General features: G+C 34.2%; 1 protein-coding gene across 10 annotated transcripts in view; it reads left to right on the forward strand.

The window, feature by feature from the left end:
• The first annotated feature begins 4,685 nt into the window (after positions 1–4,685).
• Positions 4,686–19,051, forward strand: part of LOC125650529 (uncharacterized) — a 71,571-nt gene continuing 57,205 nt past the window's right edge. For 2 of the 10 annotated variants that reach the window (XM_048878905.2, XM_056139223.1), the window contains exons 1-3: positions 4,865–5,678; positions 15,517–15,756; positions 18,842–18,949. In XM_048878905.2, the coding sequence (XP_048734862.1) occupies positions 15,631–15,756; positions 18,842–18,949 (234 nt within the window). In that variant the 5' untranslated portion in view covers positions 4,865–5,678; positions 15,517–15,630. Of the gene's footprint in view, positions 5,679–15,516; positions 15,757–18,841; positions 18,950–19,051 lie in introns of all 10 variants that reach the window. The other 8 variants (XM_056139225.1, XM_056139227.1, XM_056139224.1 and 5 more) reach the window with 8 other exon arrangements.

Genomic DNA, 19,051 nt, shown 5'->3' on the forward strand with positions numbered 1-19,051 from the left:
ATGTTCCCTATCGATTTTGGGGTGAAAAGGTCAAAGGTCACGCGCACTGGACATCGAAGTAGCAATATGGTTTCCATTTAAATTCTTTAACGGCTTTTTTCATCGCATGGAACACCCTTTGGGAGATTGGGGTAAGCGGGCAGGGCCGTAAATTAACCTTCAATTTGGAGGAGGCAGGAAATTATTTTGTGCACACTGAACACGTTTCGTGCAAAATCCTTGATTCTAGGGCCTTCTAAGATGTTACTTGACTAACTCATTCTAAAAGAAAGATTTGGAATGCTTTTTAAGTTTTTAAGGGAGGTATCATGTTCTTAGTTATTGGAAACAACATAAATTCTAATGAACTTTAAATTTTAATTTTTTTGGCTCAAAAGTTGGAGGAGGCAGCTGCCTCCTCCGCCTCCATGTAATTTACGGCCCTGGCGGGGGGGGGGGGGTATTCTTAGTGAACATTGCTCACAGTACCTCTTGTTATTCTTTGGTTCAGATGACCAATGAGAATCAGAATCTCCAAAGGGTGACTTCGATCGCTTGAAAGAGGTTCCTCGTGCTCATGTTGAATACAGACAACAAAATGATTAAGTCTTCAACCATCTAAACTTGTTTTAAGCGAGTCCACATGGTGTGGATAGCATCTTGGTTTGGTTAAGCATGAACACGATGAAGGGAGACATTAAGTTGATTATGATCTTCTCTGTTTACAGCAGTATTTTGTCTGAATAGATATTTCCCATCACCATATTTTTGAATCGGGACAAGCTCAGGAGAATGTAGCTCAAGGGATACAACATCTTTTCGAAAATTTGAATTTAGGATATCAGGAATGGTTGTTGGGACGAGATATTTCTGAAAGTTTGCCCTTTGATGTTTTTTTCCTGAGCTCTTCCCGATCACTTCCTTCCTGCATTCCTTGCACTTTTTTTTCGAAAATGACTTCCTGTGGTCCGTCTCAGCATACATTTAAGAAATAAATTTCAAATTTGAAAAAGTGTGATGACATAAACTGTGATGTTTTACACCAGTTTGAAAAGTATACCTGCTTGAAACGTTGCTGTTCATATCCTCATGTATCTTCTAAGCTGAAATTCACCCCCTTCCCCACCCGATATACATTTTACTTTCATTTTTCTCAAATCCCTAAACGTTAAAGCAGTCGTAGTATATTTATTAAGATTCATACGCACATGTTTATATTCATGGGAAATTAATGGCTAACATTTCAATTGGTAAAAATATCGATTGATTGATTGTATATTATTTAACGTCCCTCTCGAGAATATTTCACTCATATGGAGACGTCACTACTGACGGTGAAGGGCTGCAACATTTAAGCCTATGCTCGGCGCTTATGGTCTTTGAACAGGGAGGGATCTTTATCGTGCCACACCTGCTGTGACACGGGGTCTCGGTTTTTACGGTCTCATTCGAAGGACCGCCCCCATTTAGCCGCCTCTTACGACAAACAAGGGGGACTGAGGACCTATTCTAACCCGGATCCCTACGGGACTTTAAAGATATCGAAGGTAAAAACGTTGGATGTGTAAATATTGTGAAGTATAATCGAACTAGGTGGCTGATCGTCCATTGTTGTGACGCAGCTCGAGACTGTCTTGTTGAGTCTTAATTCCGACAGACAATGCAGTGAATGGATGAAATAGCACAGCCTCTCGAAGTTTTAAATGTCTATGATAAAAAAGTCTTCCTGTACTGGAGTTGTATTTCACCTATTCATGTATGTACTTAAACTTTACTACATTTAATGCATAATATGTTAGACTGTTCTTGGCACACTGATTTAGACTACGAATAACTCAGTCCGTTTACCTCAGATCAAGATAAAGGGCTCACGGCGGGTGTGACCGGTCGACAGGGAATGCTTACTCCTCTTAAGCACCTGATCCCACCTCTGGTATATCCAGGGGTCCATGTTTGCCCAACTCTTTATTTTGTATTGCTTATAGGAGTTATGAGATTGATCACTGTTCGATATCTTCACCTTTCATCTACGTCACGGAATGTAATATGGCACTGGCAGATCCTACTTCACACAACGTCGTGTTTATTTTACTTCAATAAAAACTTTGAAGATAAAAAAATTAACAATTACAGTGTATATTGCCCTTGCAAAAAGATTTTTTTTATATATAGAAACATACAAATCTATAAACGGTATTAGGGCAGATGACAAGTCAAAGTAAATAATTTTGTATAAATTTACTATTAGTAAGAAGTTTCTCTGAACAAGTAATCTAATGAATTCACTGATATCTTCCTGTGGTATCTTCTGGATTAGAACTTGAAAGACAAGGTCACACCCATGAGATACATTTAGTAAAAAATATGGTGGCTGATTGTGCCACTTTACAATTTGTCGTCTTTTCGTTATTTTGAGGAGACAAAACGAAAAGACGACAACCAGATAGCAAAATAACGGGAAAATCAGTATTTTGTCGTCTTTTCGACTTTTCGTTATTTCGAGGCGAAAAGACGACAAGACGACAAATTGTAAAATGACACAAATCAGCCACCATATATACCTCCTATGGAGCGCCATTTTAATTAATATAAACTCAAATAATCGAGATTTATTTAAGTGTTTGAAGATATCACCATTCATTTGATGCGTGCAACAATTCAATAATAATGATTTCTTCAAATGATTAATGATATCTTCAAATATAAATTATTGCGTGAGTTAATTGAAGTGTTGATAGCATTAGTTATTCTATTGAATATTGATGCGCGCTATAATTGAATTGTTCTTCTCTTCAAACGAATTGATGATATCAACAATTGGATGGATGTGCGCTATAATTCAACTGAAGAGGGCAGTAATTCAATTTATGCGCACAATAATTGATTATTGTTCTCTTCAATCAAATTATTGCGTGCATCATGCAATCAATGCACGAAATAATTCAATTACTGCCTTCTTCAATTCATTTAATGATATCATTAATGCAATTGATGCGCGCAACAATTCTTTTAGAAAGAGGTGTTATCTTCAATTCAACATAGTCTAAATTTGTGGTACTTCACTTTAAGCTGGCGACATTTCAATATGCGTGAAAAATTCTCGAGGGGGTGTAAAACAAATTAAACAATCAATCAACCAATTCAACATATCCAATTGAATTGATATTCTCATTAACAACATTGTTGCTCTCTTTAAAAGAATTGTTGCGCGCATTATCTTTATACAAAATCATTGTGAATAATTCATCAAATCATTTATACCGAGCTTCAAATGCAATTTTGCGAGCGCCACACAGCAAATCAATCATTGCTCTCATTACATGTAACTGAATTGCTCTCATCAATTGCATTGATTATCGTTGGACGCATGAGAAACTCGTATAATGTTCTTTCAATGTTAGACAAACATATTGTACTTATCACAAGCAATTTAACTATTTGATATCTCTTTAACTTTGAGAGATATCTCTCTAATTTAAAGAGATGTCTCTTACTTTAAAGAGATATCTCTTAACTTTAAGAGATATATCTTTGAATTAGAGAGATATATCTCTTAGCTTGAGATATATTTATTTCACTTAAAGAGACATTTCTTTCACTTTAAGAGATATCTTTATAGGACTTTGAATGAAAGATATCTCTTAAAACAGAAAAGTTATCTCTTTTTGCATCGGCAAAGAGATATATCTTTAACTTTAACAGAAATCTCTCAAATTTTAAGAGATGTCTTTCAAAGTTAAAGAGATATCTCTCAAAGATAAAGAGATATCTTTTTTTCAAATGAATAGTAAAACGGCTTGCCATATGTACCGGTCCCGTGCATGGACCTCCGTTTGACAACCGTTATTCTCCACTTCCAAGCGTTTCTTGTCCGTAAACATTCGGTTGGTGACCAATATATCTTCGGTTGATCCGCTGCATGCCCGGTAGTAGTCCGATCGTGACTCATATCCACCGGACATTAACGGGTGTGAATTGGACAAGTACAGGAAAAGAAACGCATGGGTTTCGATTAAAACGTATAACAACATATCTAGGTACCGTACATTAAGCGGACCCCACAGTCCGGTGGTGTCCATTTCACTTTTTAAAAGTTTTGAACATGCTCAAAACTTTTCGTCGGATAGACCGGACTTCGCCGGACAAGGAACGCGTTGGCCGAAACAATAACGGACAAGAAACAGAATGGAACAGATCGACAATGCTGTTATCTGTTGGCCGTCCGTTAGCGATTATTTGTGGCTCGAGGTGGGTCCTTATTCCTGGATTTTTGGGGTTTAGGTAGCATTTTTTTGTTTGGAATCAATAAATTAACATTCAGAGTAATGAAAAAATGCAAATTAGTTAAGGATTTCTATATTAATTTTCATTACAGACACCACTGAAGTCATGCACCCCTATGCAGATTTTTATGAAATTCATTGGAAACAGTTATTTGTCGTTACTTTAAAATAAAAACAACAAGAAAATTGTTTAATTGCATTTATTTATCAAGAAACATGTCAATAACTAAAACACATGTCATTTTCAATATGTTCATCAAGTTTTAGAATAATAAGTGCAGAATTATTGAATTATCGTTGTTCTCCAAAATGTTAAAAAACGAATAAATGTGGACACAATTTCCTTATAGCATGATTTACATATCATTTTTTTCTGTTTATATTAGTAGATGTACATCTATTATAGTTATTCATGAAAAAAATCCATACCTTTCCTTAATAATTTCAAATTTATAGCTTCTAGAGTATGTATACCCCCATAAACAACCGAAGTCTGGCACCATACAGCTGAGCTATTCAAAATCACTCATGGATTAAAATGTTATGCAATTTCACGAGAGACACAGATAATGATTCCTTATCACCTTGGTAAAATGTTTGTGAAAAATAAAGGAAATCTATCGCATAATGGACTTGATCAATAATTTATTGAAAACGGAGTTATTGTCCTTGGATTCAATATTTTGAAACATATCATTGACTATTCAAATATAACTAAGACTTTTGAAATATTTTATGCCTGACAATTTTTTTTTTTAAATAACTATTGAAAAAGACTCCAACAAAATTTATGTTAAAGTCATTAAATCATTGACTTTGCAAAATCTTATGACGTCACAGGAGTGTGGAACTACCTGTACCCAAACTCCCCGTCGAGGCCTCATTACGTCACCTACGATAGTTTGTGAGCAAACGAACTCTGGTGGAAGTTTGTACCTGTACCAAGCAATGAACAAACCACGTGATCTACCATGCAGATAACCGAGCGTCGGTCATCGAACCTGTCTAGAATCCATCACGTTTCCCCCCTTTTGAAATGTCATCATACCTTGAGGACATCAACACATAATTCCAGTTCTGCTAGGGGGTGCGAAAATTGCCAAATAGAAATTATATAAATTATATAGTAGATCTATACAGTTTGATTTTAAAAATAAAAAATTAAAACACTGGTTCCGATTTCAATTAAACACTATGTCCGATTTTTATATTTCCATCACTATTCACATTGTTTTAGGGACGGAAGAGCAGTGCAAATAGCAACGCAGTTTGTGCGTTTTAGAATATTGCTGTCCTGAACATTCGGAACCCTGAACAGCCTTGCATTCGGAAGCATCGTGTTGCTAGCTGACGTCATTTTATGGAGAAAGTGCACGGTGTTGGCATTCGTGATTTAAAAGATATTGACTTGTTTTGGTAGGTAAACAGAATAATAATTTTATATTGTCTTATATATGTCTAGTTATTTCAGAAAATGCGTATGCTCAGGCAGACATGTTCCATAAACGTGGATAGTTAACATTATTTAAACTAAAAAAGGCAGCCAAGTTAACCCGAAGTTCCTAAGCCTGAAATCTTCTTATGCACCAGTAGTGAATGGACGGTGTCAAGTCTTAAAGACCGCGTGCTGTTCATTTCTGTTTACTTAAAAACAACATAGTTGAAACAATATGCTACTACAGAACATGTGGAAAGTTAGAGCATGGCTGCTAGCTATTCTCATTAGAAAAGTGGATCGTGGATAGGCATAGCCTACAGCTACATTCACTTCGAAAACCTTCATGTTTTGCTTCTAGATAACGTGTAATTGCCGGAATCGGTGACAGTTCATGCTTCGGCCGATGTTTCAACTCAAATGTATATATGCTTAGGTGTACGCAATAATTAAAAAGTTATTTCTGCACCATTCATATAATGCATACATATGTACCTGTGATAAAGAAATCAACACTAACTCCTGTTAATACACATCTACCGAAGTGTGAACCGTCACCAGTTCCGGCGTTTACACATTTTTCAGAAGCATAGCATGATCGAGGCTTTGCGAAGAGAAGTGAATGTAGGCTATATATCTGTCCACTGATATTAAACCCACTGATTTTCACATAAACCGTGATATCCAATGTTATCAGGTTTTAAGGTCTAAAAAGATCAGAATTATGGCTTTAGAAATAATGTGCAACTGTTTTGGTATATATCAGAATTGTCCAGAAAAATGCCGATGTCACACTTTATTACCTACATTTCTTTCTTGATATTAATACTATAAATTAAAACTTTGAATGTCCAGAGTGAAATACCACGTCAACATAGGCAAATACAAATAATTTCACCCTTATATATTTCCTTTTGTGTGTGGTGCTTTTTTGAAAATTAATTCACCGGGGCAATGTAATTTTCGAGTCTGTGTAGATTTTGTGCCTTTTAAATATCATATAAATGTACAATAAATTTGTCACTAAGTCCTTAAAGTAAGCACCAAGTGTAACAAAAAATGGAATAATGCAGTTTTTTTTTTCGTTTGGTAATCTTATAAAGAGCTAGAAACACGGATTAGATGAGTTTTTAATTTGTAAAGCTAAGAATGTAATCATAAGGCTAGTGATGAGAATCGATGATTGGTTTACTGTAACTAACTAATTATCGATTATAATCAGACATAGAAAAATTCTAAAATAAAGTCATTTAACTACTAAAAATGTGTAAATAAATATTTTCCACGGTTATATTTGTTGTTTCTATTGCTGAGGGAGTGTAAATGGATATTTTCTTTGTGTATTTGTTATTCTTTTACTATCTTGATATCCCAGTATATTATATATGTAAAAGTCAATGCGATTTTTAGATGGGTTTACACACCCAAAACAGATATATCGTTTTCTTCAGATAAATATCCTCATAAATCTATCTGCTCACAGTGGGTGTGACCGGTTGACAGGGAATGCTTACTCCTCATAGGCACCTGATCCCACCTCTGGTGTGTCCAGGGGTCCATGTTTGCCCAACTATCTATTTTGTACTGTTTGTTCGAGTTGTGAGATTGATCAGTGTTCATTATCCTCATCTTTCATCTAAGTTACCTGTCATTAACTGACGATGATTTGGCATAATTAAAATATAATTAATGTTCAGCAAAGAAAACTAAGGAAAGAAATGCATTTTATTAAAAAGAAACCCCAACCCCCCCCCCCCCAGATCTATTGTCGCCAATTGAAAACACGATACACACGTGCAGAGTAACAGTATAGCCTTGAAAAGCGGTTTTAAGTAAATCAGATATGGCTTTTGCTCGTATCAAGATTCTCTTTGTTGATGGATGGTCCTTTGTTTATATGCCTAAATCAAAGTACATCTATCTGACCATACAAACATGCATTATTCCTCAGGTATGGATACTTTTGCTTTCACGTACACCATTATGATAAACAAAACTTTAAGGTTAACTTAATAGATAGGTCATGGCAGGAATATTCTTCAAAATCTACAGTCATTAAAAAAAAAAAAAAATCTAAAAACTGATTTTTCATAATTGAGCACTTAGAATTTGCAAAAAATTGACTGACTTTCGATTATTGGAACACTGCTACATAAGGCACACTTATTTCACTGAAGGTATTGATTCTACATACAATTTCCACTAACGCTTTCAAAACTGTATGAAAACCGAGAGATAAATGATGAACAGTAAGGAATATGTCAAAGTAAATTTCCCCGAACACTATCAAACTGAAACTGAAAATTAATTTACGGACGTAATCTACAAGACCATTTCTTTATAGCTAAAGGGAGAATATGAGGGAATGGAGTGTAATGTAAGGTAAAGATTCAATATAGATCACGTGTATGCATCAAATGTTTCATGGTGGTGGAGTTTAAATGTATATGACAGTATAATTTGCCTTATGATCATCGATCGACAGAACACTTCAAGATAAACGATTTTTTCCCCATTATCTGTTTTTTTATTGTAAGAATTATGCAATTATGTATACATATAAATTCAAAGAGGATATATTTATTATATATCACCATGTGTGTAATGAGAAATCACGCAAGCATCACAGGTGAAGAAACTTACAGATCTCGTCCCGTATATTACAATGCTTTGTCCCTTAGATTACTAGAACTTACATATATATTGAACACTGAGTTTATTTAAGTTATTGCACTATGATAAATTCAACAAATAAGTAGCTAATTCAATTGTTTTATTATTCCACATACAGTTTTATACTTCGTTTATATGGATAATATGCACATGATACTCAGACTCGTCAATTACATTGGGTTTGGATTCAAAACAAGAATATTGTTAGAGCAATGCTGCAGAAATCTTGGAATATATTCCTTAGATATGTATCTATCCAATTGATGATTTTCGGTTTTCGCCTATTTTTAATGAGGACATGTCACGCTTATATGAAAATCAGTGAACCAAACATTGATATAATAAGTAGATGAAATTGACTGAAGCTGTGAGGTTTCACATTTAAATGGAGAAAGTATGTCTGGACACAAGTGTTATGGGAAAGTATATTGGGATAACGGGGCGGTCCTTCGGATGAGACCGCAAAAAACGGAAGTCCCATGTCACAGCAGGTGTGGCACGATAAAATTCCCTCCTTGCTCAATGGCCATAAGCGCCGATCATAGGCCTAAATTTTGCAGCCCTTCACCGGCAGTGCGTGGTGACGTCTCCATATGAGTGAAATATTCTCAAGAGGGACGTTAAACAATATTCAATCAATCAATCATGCATCCTTTGGTTAGGATGTTATTGTGTATCCTGTAGTTAGGATGTTATGGTGTATCCTGTAGTTAGGATGTTATTGTGTATTCTGTAGTTAGGATGTTATTGTGTATCCTGTAGTTAGGATGTTATTGTGTATTCTGTAGTTAGGATGTTATTATGTATCCTGTAGTTAGGATGTTGTGTATCCTATAGTTAGGATATTATTATGTATCCTGTAGTTAGGATGTTATTGTGTATCCTGTAGTTTGGATGTTATTATGTATCCTGTAGTTAGGATGTTATTGTGTATCCTGTAGTTTGGATGTTATTATGTATCCTGTAGTTAGGATATTATTGTGTATCCTGTAGTTAGGATGTTATTATGTATCCTGTAGTTAGGATGTTATTGTGTATCCTGTAGTTAGGATGTTATTATGTATCCTGTAGTTAGGATGTTATTATGTATCCTGTAGTTAGGATGTTATTATGTATCCTGTAGTTAGGATGTTGTTGTGTATCCTATGATTAGGATATTATTATGTATCCTGTAGTTAGGATGTTATTGTGTATCCTGTAGTTAGGATGTTATTATGTATCCTGTAGTTAGGATGTTGTGTATCCTATGGTTATGATGTTATTGTGTATCCTGTAGTTAGGATGTTATTGTGTGTCCTGTAGTTAGGATGTTATTGTGTATCCTGTAGTTAGGATGTTATTATGTATCCTGTAGTTAGGATGTTATTGTGTATCCTGTAGTTAGGATGTTATTATGTATCCTGTAGTTAGGATGTTATTGTGTATCCTGTAGTTAGGATGTTATTGTGTGTCCTGTAGTTAGGATGTTATTGTGTATTCTGTAGTTAGGATGTTATTATGTATCCTGTAGTTAGGATGTTATTATGTATTCTGTAGTTAGGATGTTATTGTGTATTCTGTAGTTAGGATGTTATTGTGTATCCTGTAGTTAGGATGTTATTGTGTATTCTGTAGTTAGGATGTTATTATGTATCCTGTAGTTAGGATGTTATTGTGTATCCTATGATTAGGATGTTATTGTGTATCCTGTAGTTAGGATGTTATTGTGTATCCTGTAGTTAGGATGTTATTATGTATCCTGTAGTTAGGATGTTATTGTGTATTCTGTAGTTAGGATGTTATTATGTATCCTGTAGTTAGGATGTTATTGTGTATCCTGTAGTTAGGATGTTATTGTGTATCCTATGATTAGAATGTTATTATGTATCCTGTAGTTAGGATGTTATTATGTATCCTGTAGTTAGGATGTTATTGTGTATTCTGTAGTTAGGATGTTATTATGTATCCTGTAGTTAGGATGTTATTGTGTATCCTGTAGTTAGGATATTATTGTGTATTCTATAGTTAGGATGTTATTATGTATCCTGTAGTTAGGATGTTGTGTATCCTATGGTTAGGATGTTATTGTGTATCCTGTAGTTAGGATGTTATTATGTATCCTGTAGTTAGGATGTTGTGTATCCTATGGTTAGGATGTTATTGTGTATCCTGTAGTTAGGATGTTATTATGTATCCTGTAGTTAAGATGTTATTGTGTATCCTGTAGTTAGGATGTTATTATGTATCCTGTAGTTAGGATATTATTGTGTATCCTGTAGTTAGGATGTTATTATGTATCCTGTAGTTAGGATATTATTGTGTATCCTGTAGTTAGGATGTTATTATGTATCCTGTAGTTAGGATGTTATTGTGTATCCTGTAGTTAGGATGTTATTGTGTATCCTGTAGTTAGGATGTTATTGTGTATTCTGTAGTTAGGATATTATTGTGTATCCTGTAGTTAGATGTTATTATGTATCCTGTAGTTAGGATGTTATTGTGTATTCTGTAGTTAGGATGTTATTGTGTGTCCTGTAGTTAGGATGTTATTATGTATCCTGTAGTTAGGATGTTATTGTGTATCCTGTAGTTAGGATGTTATTGTGTATTCTGTAGTTAGGATATTATTGTGTATCCTGTAGTTAGATGTTATTATGTATCCTGTAGTTAGGATGTTATTATGTATTCTGTAGTTAGGATATTATTGTGTATCCTGTAGTTAGGATATTATTGTGTATCCTGTAGTTAGGATGTTATTGTGTATTCTGTAGTTAGGATATTATTGTGTATCCTGTAGTTAGGATGTTATTATGTATCCTGTAGTTAGGATGTTGTGTATCCTATAGTTAGGATGTTATTGTGTATCCTGTAGTTAGGATGTTATTGTGTATCCTGTAGTTAGGATATGATTGTGTATCCTGTAGTTAGGATGTTATTGTGTATCCTGTAGTTAGGATGTTATTGTGTATCCTGTAGTTAGGATGTTATTGTGTATCCTGTAGTTAGGATATTATTGTGTATTCTATAGTTAGGATGTTATTGTGTATCCTGTAGTTAGGATGTTATTATGTATCCTGTAGTTAGGATGTTGTGTATCCTATAGTTAGGATGTTATTGTGTATCCTGTAGTTAGGATGTTATTGTGTATCCTGTAGTTAGGATGTTATTGTGTATCCTGTAGTTAGGATGTTATTGTGTATCCTGTAGTTAGGATGTTATTGTGTATCCTGTAGTTAGGATGTTATGGTGTATCCTATGATTAGGATGTTATTGTGTATCCTGTAGTTAGGATGTTATTGTGTATCCTGTAGTTAGGATATTATTATGTATCCTGTAGTTAGGATGTTATTGTGTATCCTGTAGTTAGGATGTTATTGTGTATCCTGTAGTTAGGATGTTATTGTGTATCCTGTAGTTAGGATGTTATTGTGTATCCTGTAGTTAGGATGTTATGGTGTATCCTATGATTAGGATGTTATTGTGTATCCTGTAGTTAGGATGTTTTTGTGTATCCTGTAGTTAGGATATTGTGTATCCTATGGTAATGAATGGATATGATGTGGACTGTTGGCTGCGGGTGATGAATCCCCTGTGGAAGGACTACTAATAGTAATCACCATATAGATGTACAAACATTGGACAAAAGTAACAGACATGCTTGTAATTTCCTACACTGTAAAGGGGCCTCCATGGCCGAGTGGTTAGAGCATCTCACTCAATATCACACGGCCTCTCATCTCTGGTCGGCGCGGGATCGAATCATGCTCGCGTCGGTAAGTGAGAAAGTTTCCCAGTTTACTTTCGGAAAGTCGGTGGTCTCTTCCCAGGTACATTGTATCTGGGTTCTCTCTTCCATCAATTAAAACTGGGCGCCACCAAATAATTGAAAAATTGTTGAGTGTGGCGGAAAACATCAATCAATCCTACACTGTAATGATTTTTCAAAATATTTGTTTTAAACCATATTTGATGTAATTAAGTTTTCTTGACTTCATTACAAAACTCAAAAAATGTTTATGGTTTCTTAACATATTTAAGATAACCCTTTAGGCCATTTCTTTATTGTTTGTTTTATGGATTTTTAAAAATTCATAATGTCCATTGCTTTGAAACTGACCATTTATAAACCCCTGGACTTTTCAAACATTTTCTATATGAGTGATCAAAGGATCTGATTTTAATCAGAGTGTGTCCAAATCCTTATGAACAACAAGTACACTGCATCATTCATTGCACCAAATTACCATAAATTAATTCTGAAAAGTCCATGTATTATTTTGAGATAGGATTATGTAAATATTAGGACAATTACTGATGAAGGTAAAAGGTACATTTTAATTTGTTCTTAAACTGACCACATGACAATCGTCACAACAAATCATGAACGAATTGAACAATGTGGAGAAGTCAGCATGAAAGATATGTATTGGGCAATATAAAAACTAAGAGTAAATTAGCCATCACCATGCCTTTCACCCTGACATTAATGAATGGCATTAGAGTGTTTAAGTGATTAAGATTATAATGTTGAAAATTCAAACCACAAACAAACATTTCTTGATTTTTGAAATAGGATGTTAGTAAAGATTTGATCAGGGTAAGAATGGTAATAAAAAAAGAAATAAATCTACTTTTTCCCCAAACTGTAAAGAATTTAATGAAAATGGCTGTCTGATGCATAAGTCATAAATTAAAACAGTTGTGTATCTTGCCATTATTAACGAAAAGTATTGTAAGAAACTATGCTGAAAACTTGAAGTCTATTCATACTCACTCACTGTTTAAATTTGAAATAAATGGATAAAAAAAAAAAAAGACGGCTTCAAATAAGTATTTTGAAAATATCCTTTTGTATGAAAAACGTAATGAAAATTGGAACCATTTTGGTACTTTCTGTCCACTCTCTGAAGCGCATGCAGTTTCATTATAAGGATGAACTGCATGTGTCTCTAGATTATAGTTTGCATTTGCAGTACTGGCTATGAACTAATTATGTCTTTTAGTATAGGGATATTGTGCAGTACCTGACAGATTTTCTATGCACAGTGAATACTTTTGTTTGTGTGCATTCACAGCAATTACAATGAGGACTGGCCATGCAAACAACAATATGCCATAGAGTGAGGGTCTAATTTGGCATACTGAAATATAGCTTTAATTTTTATGCACATTTTTGTAGAAAGATCGAGGGGCATAATTTGCTTTGCACATGTCCATTGATCTCCCACATCTTGTACAACAGATAACTAGAGAATGCCTCATAGACTTCATACTTATAGTAAGCTGAGTAACACATGAATGTGCAGATGATCCCTATTACTTAGCAGTTCAAGGTCACTTAAACCAGGCCAGACAAGTTTCATGTGTTTAATGGACCTTGTGCAATGGATATATAGCTAAAGAATGCTTTACTTCTTAGACTCCTTATACTTAATGACATCTGATACACATCAACTTGACATGATCCTTGTTTGTCAGGTAAGTATGTCTAAGGTCAAGGTCACTGCCTGCATTTGCAATACCTTAATGCTTCCCTGTTTTGTATACATCACATGTACACTGAAGTTCTGGCTCTGATACCGATTCCATTACAAGACTTCCATTAGAAATGATGGACTAATGGCATATTTGATAGTGCTGTGTACTCTTTTTTTTGGGGGGTGGGGGAGGGTGGGGGCAGCATAGATGATTTACGTACATCTCTAATTATTATGAAATTGGATTAGTAGAAAATGCACCTTGTGACTGGATATTTGTAGTAATTTAAATTCTGTTCTAAAGAAAATTAAAAGTCAGTTTCATTTATTTTGCAGTAAATTATTTTACAAAATAGCATTTTTTAAAATAAATTTTAATGGAGAAAGCATTAAAAAACCCATTTGAATGAATTAAACAGAACTGCTATTATATCACACATGAATGACATGATCTGCGAAGGTCAAAATCTATTGAGGCTATCAAAACAGCTGGACAGCCTCCATGAAATTCATAAGGAGTACCCTAATTGATATAGCATTATACATTTCATAGTTTTATCAAGTTGTTAAGAGTGTCTTAGCAATGTTTGATGCAAATTATTGATGGTTATTTTAATTAAGGTCCATCTAATCATGAGTCCAATTCAAGTATCCCCATGATAAGCAAATCACCAGTCCTCTGGAACTAACTCGATACAAAACTTGCTAATGGTTTATTTCCATATATAGCTTGAGACTTAAAATTTTCAACAAGGTCTAATATTGGAATTGAAAGGATTGGCTCTTACCCATTGAAGTGATTTGATGATATGATTGCCAATAAACATCAGATGATGACTCCGGCTGAGTAGAAATGTTTGCAGTGCTATGAAATGATGGAGTATGAACTTCAAGAAATCACAGGTTCAACAAGGCTTTAAATGGACTTTTGCTGTCAAAATACACACACATTTGTTAGATCTCATGATAAATGTATTTTGTCTGGATAAATAATGGAAAATGCAGGAAATCTTTTGATGAAACAGAAATGTATAGACAAGGGTTGTCTTTGGTTACGAGTGCAGGCAGGTTTGATTTAGTGGTAGTCTTATGGATTCTTGGAGACTATATTAATCGTTCTCACTGCCGTATTGTTGTATTTTATTAAACCATCTGTACAAACAACACAAGTTTGGCTCTGTAACAGGAAATAGCAGTATTGTTTTCCCAGGAACTCTTAAGACAAAGGGAGGTAACCCCCGAGGTTCATGCAATACTGGCGTGCTCTGTGTCATTCTGTTCCGTAATATAATTGATTTGTGCATTCCATGATCAACTTCTATTCTTCTAGATATTCATTAGCAGAAAACCTTGAAATCACCGGGAGAGATATTTCTGATAAACTTTGGTATATTTATATAGCTTAAGCCACATGTCTTGAAAAGATACAGTATTACCTAAGTAATTCAAATGCAAGTTCAATTCAATACTGTCCCCCTAGATGGCTTGATAGATAGACCCAGACATAGCACCCTTTAAATTAAATCCCAACATGGAAGATATGTCTGTGTTTTCTGGCATTATATTCATTGTAAGTAACTTACAATGCTTTGTCATGGAGCACTTGATAACCAATTGATATTTACTTAGAACATATTCAAAATTAAAGGCCACTTTAATGTTGTATTTTTCTTCTTCAATTTCTTCTCAGATCAAACCAATGGGAGACACAGCTGAGTAAGGAGCTATTGTGAAGTTTTAAGTGAAATGATTTTGAGGATGTAAACTAAGCTGCTGGACCAAGTGACTTGTAAGAGTGAAAATCATGATGCGGGGTTTACACCCGTCTAATGCAGGGGAACTCCCAATGACCAGGAACATGCCATTCTCCACAAAAACCATGCCTAGCAAGTTCCACAACCGCAATATGACTGGGATATACCTGGGTCTTGTAAGTGCATGTATATTATTATTCAGATATGTCAAATGTGATCAACTTCAGCATAGTGAATATGATTTCAGTATACATGATGTCAATCCATGAAAAGTTTTTGTATTCCAAATATCAGAGTTAAGGAAGAGCAATATGAAGATCCTAGTTATTATACCACCGTTATCATTATACAATGTACGCTGTACTGTATACAAAAGAGTTCATTAAGGAGGTTTACTGGTATTTGTTCATTCACTCATACATTTGTTTGTTGATTCAGAATTGTGTACTAGTGAGGCTTTAAGCCACAGGATTTTTGATATGATTTAAAAAAAACAAAAAACTATTAGCAGTGTTAACAAGAATGAAATCTTAGTTCCTATTGGTTTTCAAAGTCAAATGTGAAAAGTTAAAGTTACTTGAAAGCTTGTAACTTCTGGTATACAAGTTTTAACCTTGATCATAACTTTTAAATTACAATGTATGCAAGGTAGAGAGTTCACAGTTGTTGAACAGAAAAGTTAAGTTTTATATGATGTTAATTTTGAAGGTCATTGATAAAGTTCAAGGTCAAATGTGTCACTACGGAATGTGGCCAAGTTTGTAGGCTTTGTTTTTCACACAACATTTCTTGTTAATTACTGAATTGAGTGAGAGAATTAATACAGCCCAAGACGTTTTCCATTGAACGTTCCATAAGGATAAGTAAAATGAATTCTTCGTTTTATGTCCTGTAAGTTTTCTAAAGCCATAGGGAGAAAGAAATAAACCACAGAATTTCTGAACTCTATTGGATTAAATCTACACTGTGTATACAACTACCAAGCAAACAAAAAATGTTCATGCTGACCAAAACTGCCAAAGGAGAGATTAGCCAAAGATTTAGACCTCTAGTACATATGAACAAGTACTAATAGGTCACATTTATTAACTTCTTTGGATTTATGTTTTTAGAGCATAAATATACGACTGTACACACAAAGTTTGTGATAATTATGTATATCATACCTGTGTATATGTGTGTTCCAAAACAGTCATTCATTAAGTCCCTTATTGGTTTACTTGCTTAAGTGTTAAATAGAATTTAACATACATTTAACATATCTTATTTGGCTCATGGCTGGTGTGACCGGTTGACGGGATACTTACTCCTCCTGGGCACCTGTTCCCACCTCTGGTGTGTCCAGGGGTCCATGTTTGTCCTACTTTTGTATTCTTATTAGTAAAACTTTTTCTTTTGTCCCTTGGAAGGGAAAGGTTGTCCCTAGGATTTATATAGTCATCCGTTTCATTGGTCATTTTAGTTCTGTGTGTGTGTGCGCACGCATGTGCGTGCGTGCATGTATATATATATATATATATATATATATATATATATATATATATATATATATATACACACACACACAAACATACAAAACACTGAAATGGAAAGGCACAAACAACCAGATTGTCAAATTTTCGAGCTGACCTGTCCCTTCTTCAGGACAAACAAAAAAAGAATTACAGAATGTGTGTGTGTGTGTGTGTGTATATATATATATATATATATATATACATGTATACATATACCTTTATATTATATACACACATGCATATATATGGCCGTCTAAAAAAAAGGAATTAAATTATGTGCACTGTTGACGTAAAACCTAGCATAAAATTTATATGGGTTTGTCTGAACAAATACTGAGTATACACAGATTCATTTACAATGCATACATAAATAATCTAGTTTATTAATTGAATGAATGGAATATCCTGTTGATGTGTCTGACAATATTCTAATGCAAACGCTTGGTATATATATATATACATTGTATATTTCCCCAAACTGAAGGAATTATGACAGAAATCAATACCTACTTTAAATTTTCTGTTTGTTGTGAGCATTCGATGTGTCTTTGATAGGGACTGTTACAAAGAATATATGTCACATTGTCCCCATGTGCACTTGGTGGTATATGATTTGTGTACATTCATTTGCAGGTGCCCCTTTTTACAGTCATAACAGCTATTGAGTCCCAAGATAAAGTTGTCATAAAATATCTTTTGATTTATCAGGTACCAGGTTTGAAGTCAGTTAGAAGAAAATCTTTTATGTCAATCTGGGGCTTGTGTTATTGCGATATTGGCAATCTGTCATATTTATTTGTTATTAACATGAGAGAAGTAAGGTGGGTTTGCTTTAAAAATTGATAGGACAAAAGTAATAAGATGCTATCTCACCATTTGATATTTCTGTGCCAAGTATGTAAAAGTTATGATGTAAGTGAAAAAAAAAATCAATGAGTAAAATTATGATATGGACTCTAGCTGCTAAAATTTAAGGACAACTGCATGCATTTTCAAATGAATACGCTTTGATTTTTTGCCACTGATTTATAATCAAATTTTCAATTATTTGCAATGTTGTGTATATAGGTATTTATACAATTGAATTCTGTTATATTTAATGAAAGTCAAGTTACTGGAATTATAACCATTGAATATATCGTAAAATATGTATAGAAATGGTAACAAAAATAAAAACAAGATTCCAAACCTTTATCTGCAAAATGTGCATAAACGGACAGCTATAGGCACCAATTCTGTATCGCTTGTGTTTCATTTCTACATTCATGCCAGATCAGAAGGAAATTTGAATTGAGTGTCATGGCTGTGAGTTCTGAAAAATTGTAAAACATTTGAATTTTTAACTAAAAATCAGTCTCATGAATCTCAGTGTGGACATTTCCACCATCCCTGTATTATAATAATCCCCTCAACAGACTCGGACAGTGTTTGAAACAATATATAATATACATATATGTATAGATGGTAGGGAAGAAAAGAACAGAAGAGAAAAAAATTTGGTCAGATCGACAGCTAATATCAAATTTGAGTTTAGTAATTTATCAAGTGAGAAGGATGTAGATTTTCTTAGAATTATTTGTCGATATATATTCAATACATTGTGTTGTATTGAAATTTAGTGGAGTAATGTGTGTATGGTGTAATGCCATATTTTTGGGTATTACATGTATATGTAGTAGCTTGTAAAGGTGATATGTGTCTTCTGCAGTGTGAAATCATGACTACCATTTCGTATATCTCTGTTTAGGAAGGCAACATCAAACCACCAGGTGGGAGGACGCCAAATGTGCCCGTCATAGCCCGGGGGCGAGGAATGTCCCAGAGGATTCGCACCCCGACAGAACAGAGGCGATATGTAAGCAAGGAATTCTTCTATTGTAATCCACTGCAATGATTGAAATTGGGTTACTTTTCAATAAGAACAAGAATTAAATTACCATGAGTATGAGAATATTAA

This window comes from Ostrea edulis, chromosome 5, assembly GCF_947568905.1.
Source record: "Ostrea edulis chromosome 5, xbOstEdul1.1, whole genome shotgun sequence".
In the NCBI taxonomy this organism is placed as follows: Eukaryota; Metazoa; Mollusca; class Bivalvia; order Ostreida; family Ostreidae; genus Ostrea; species Ostrea edulis.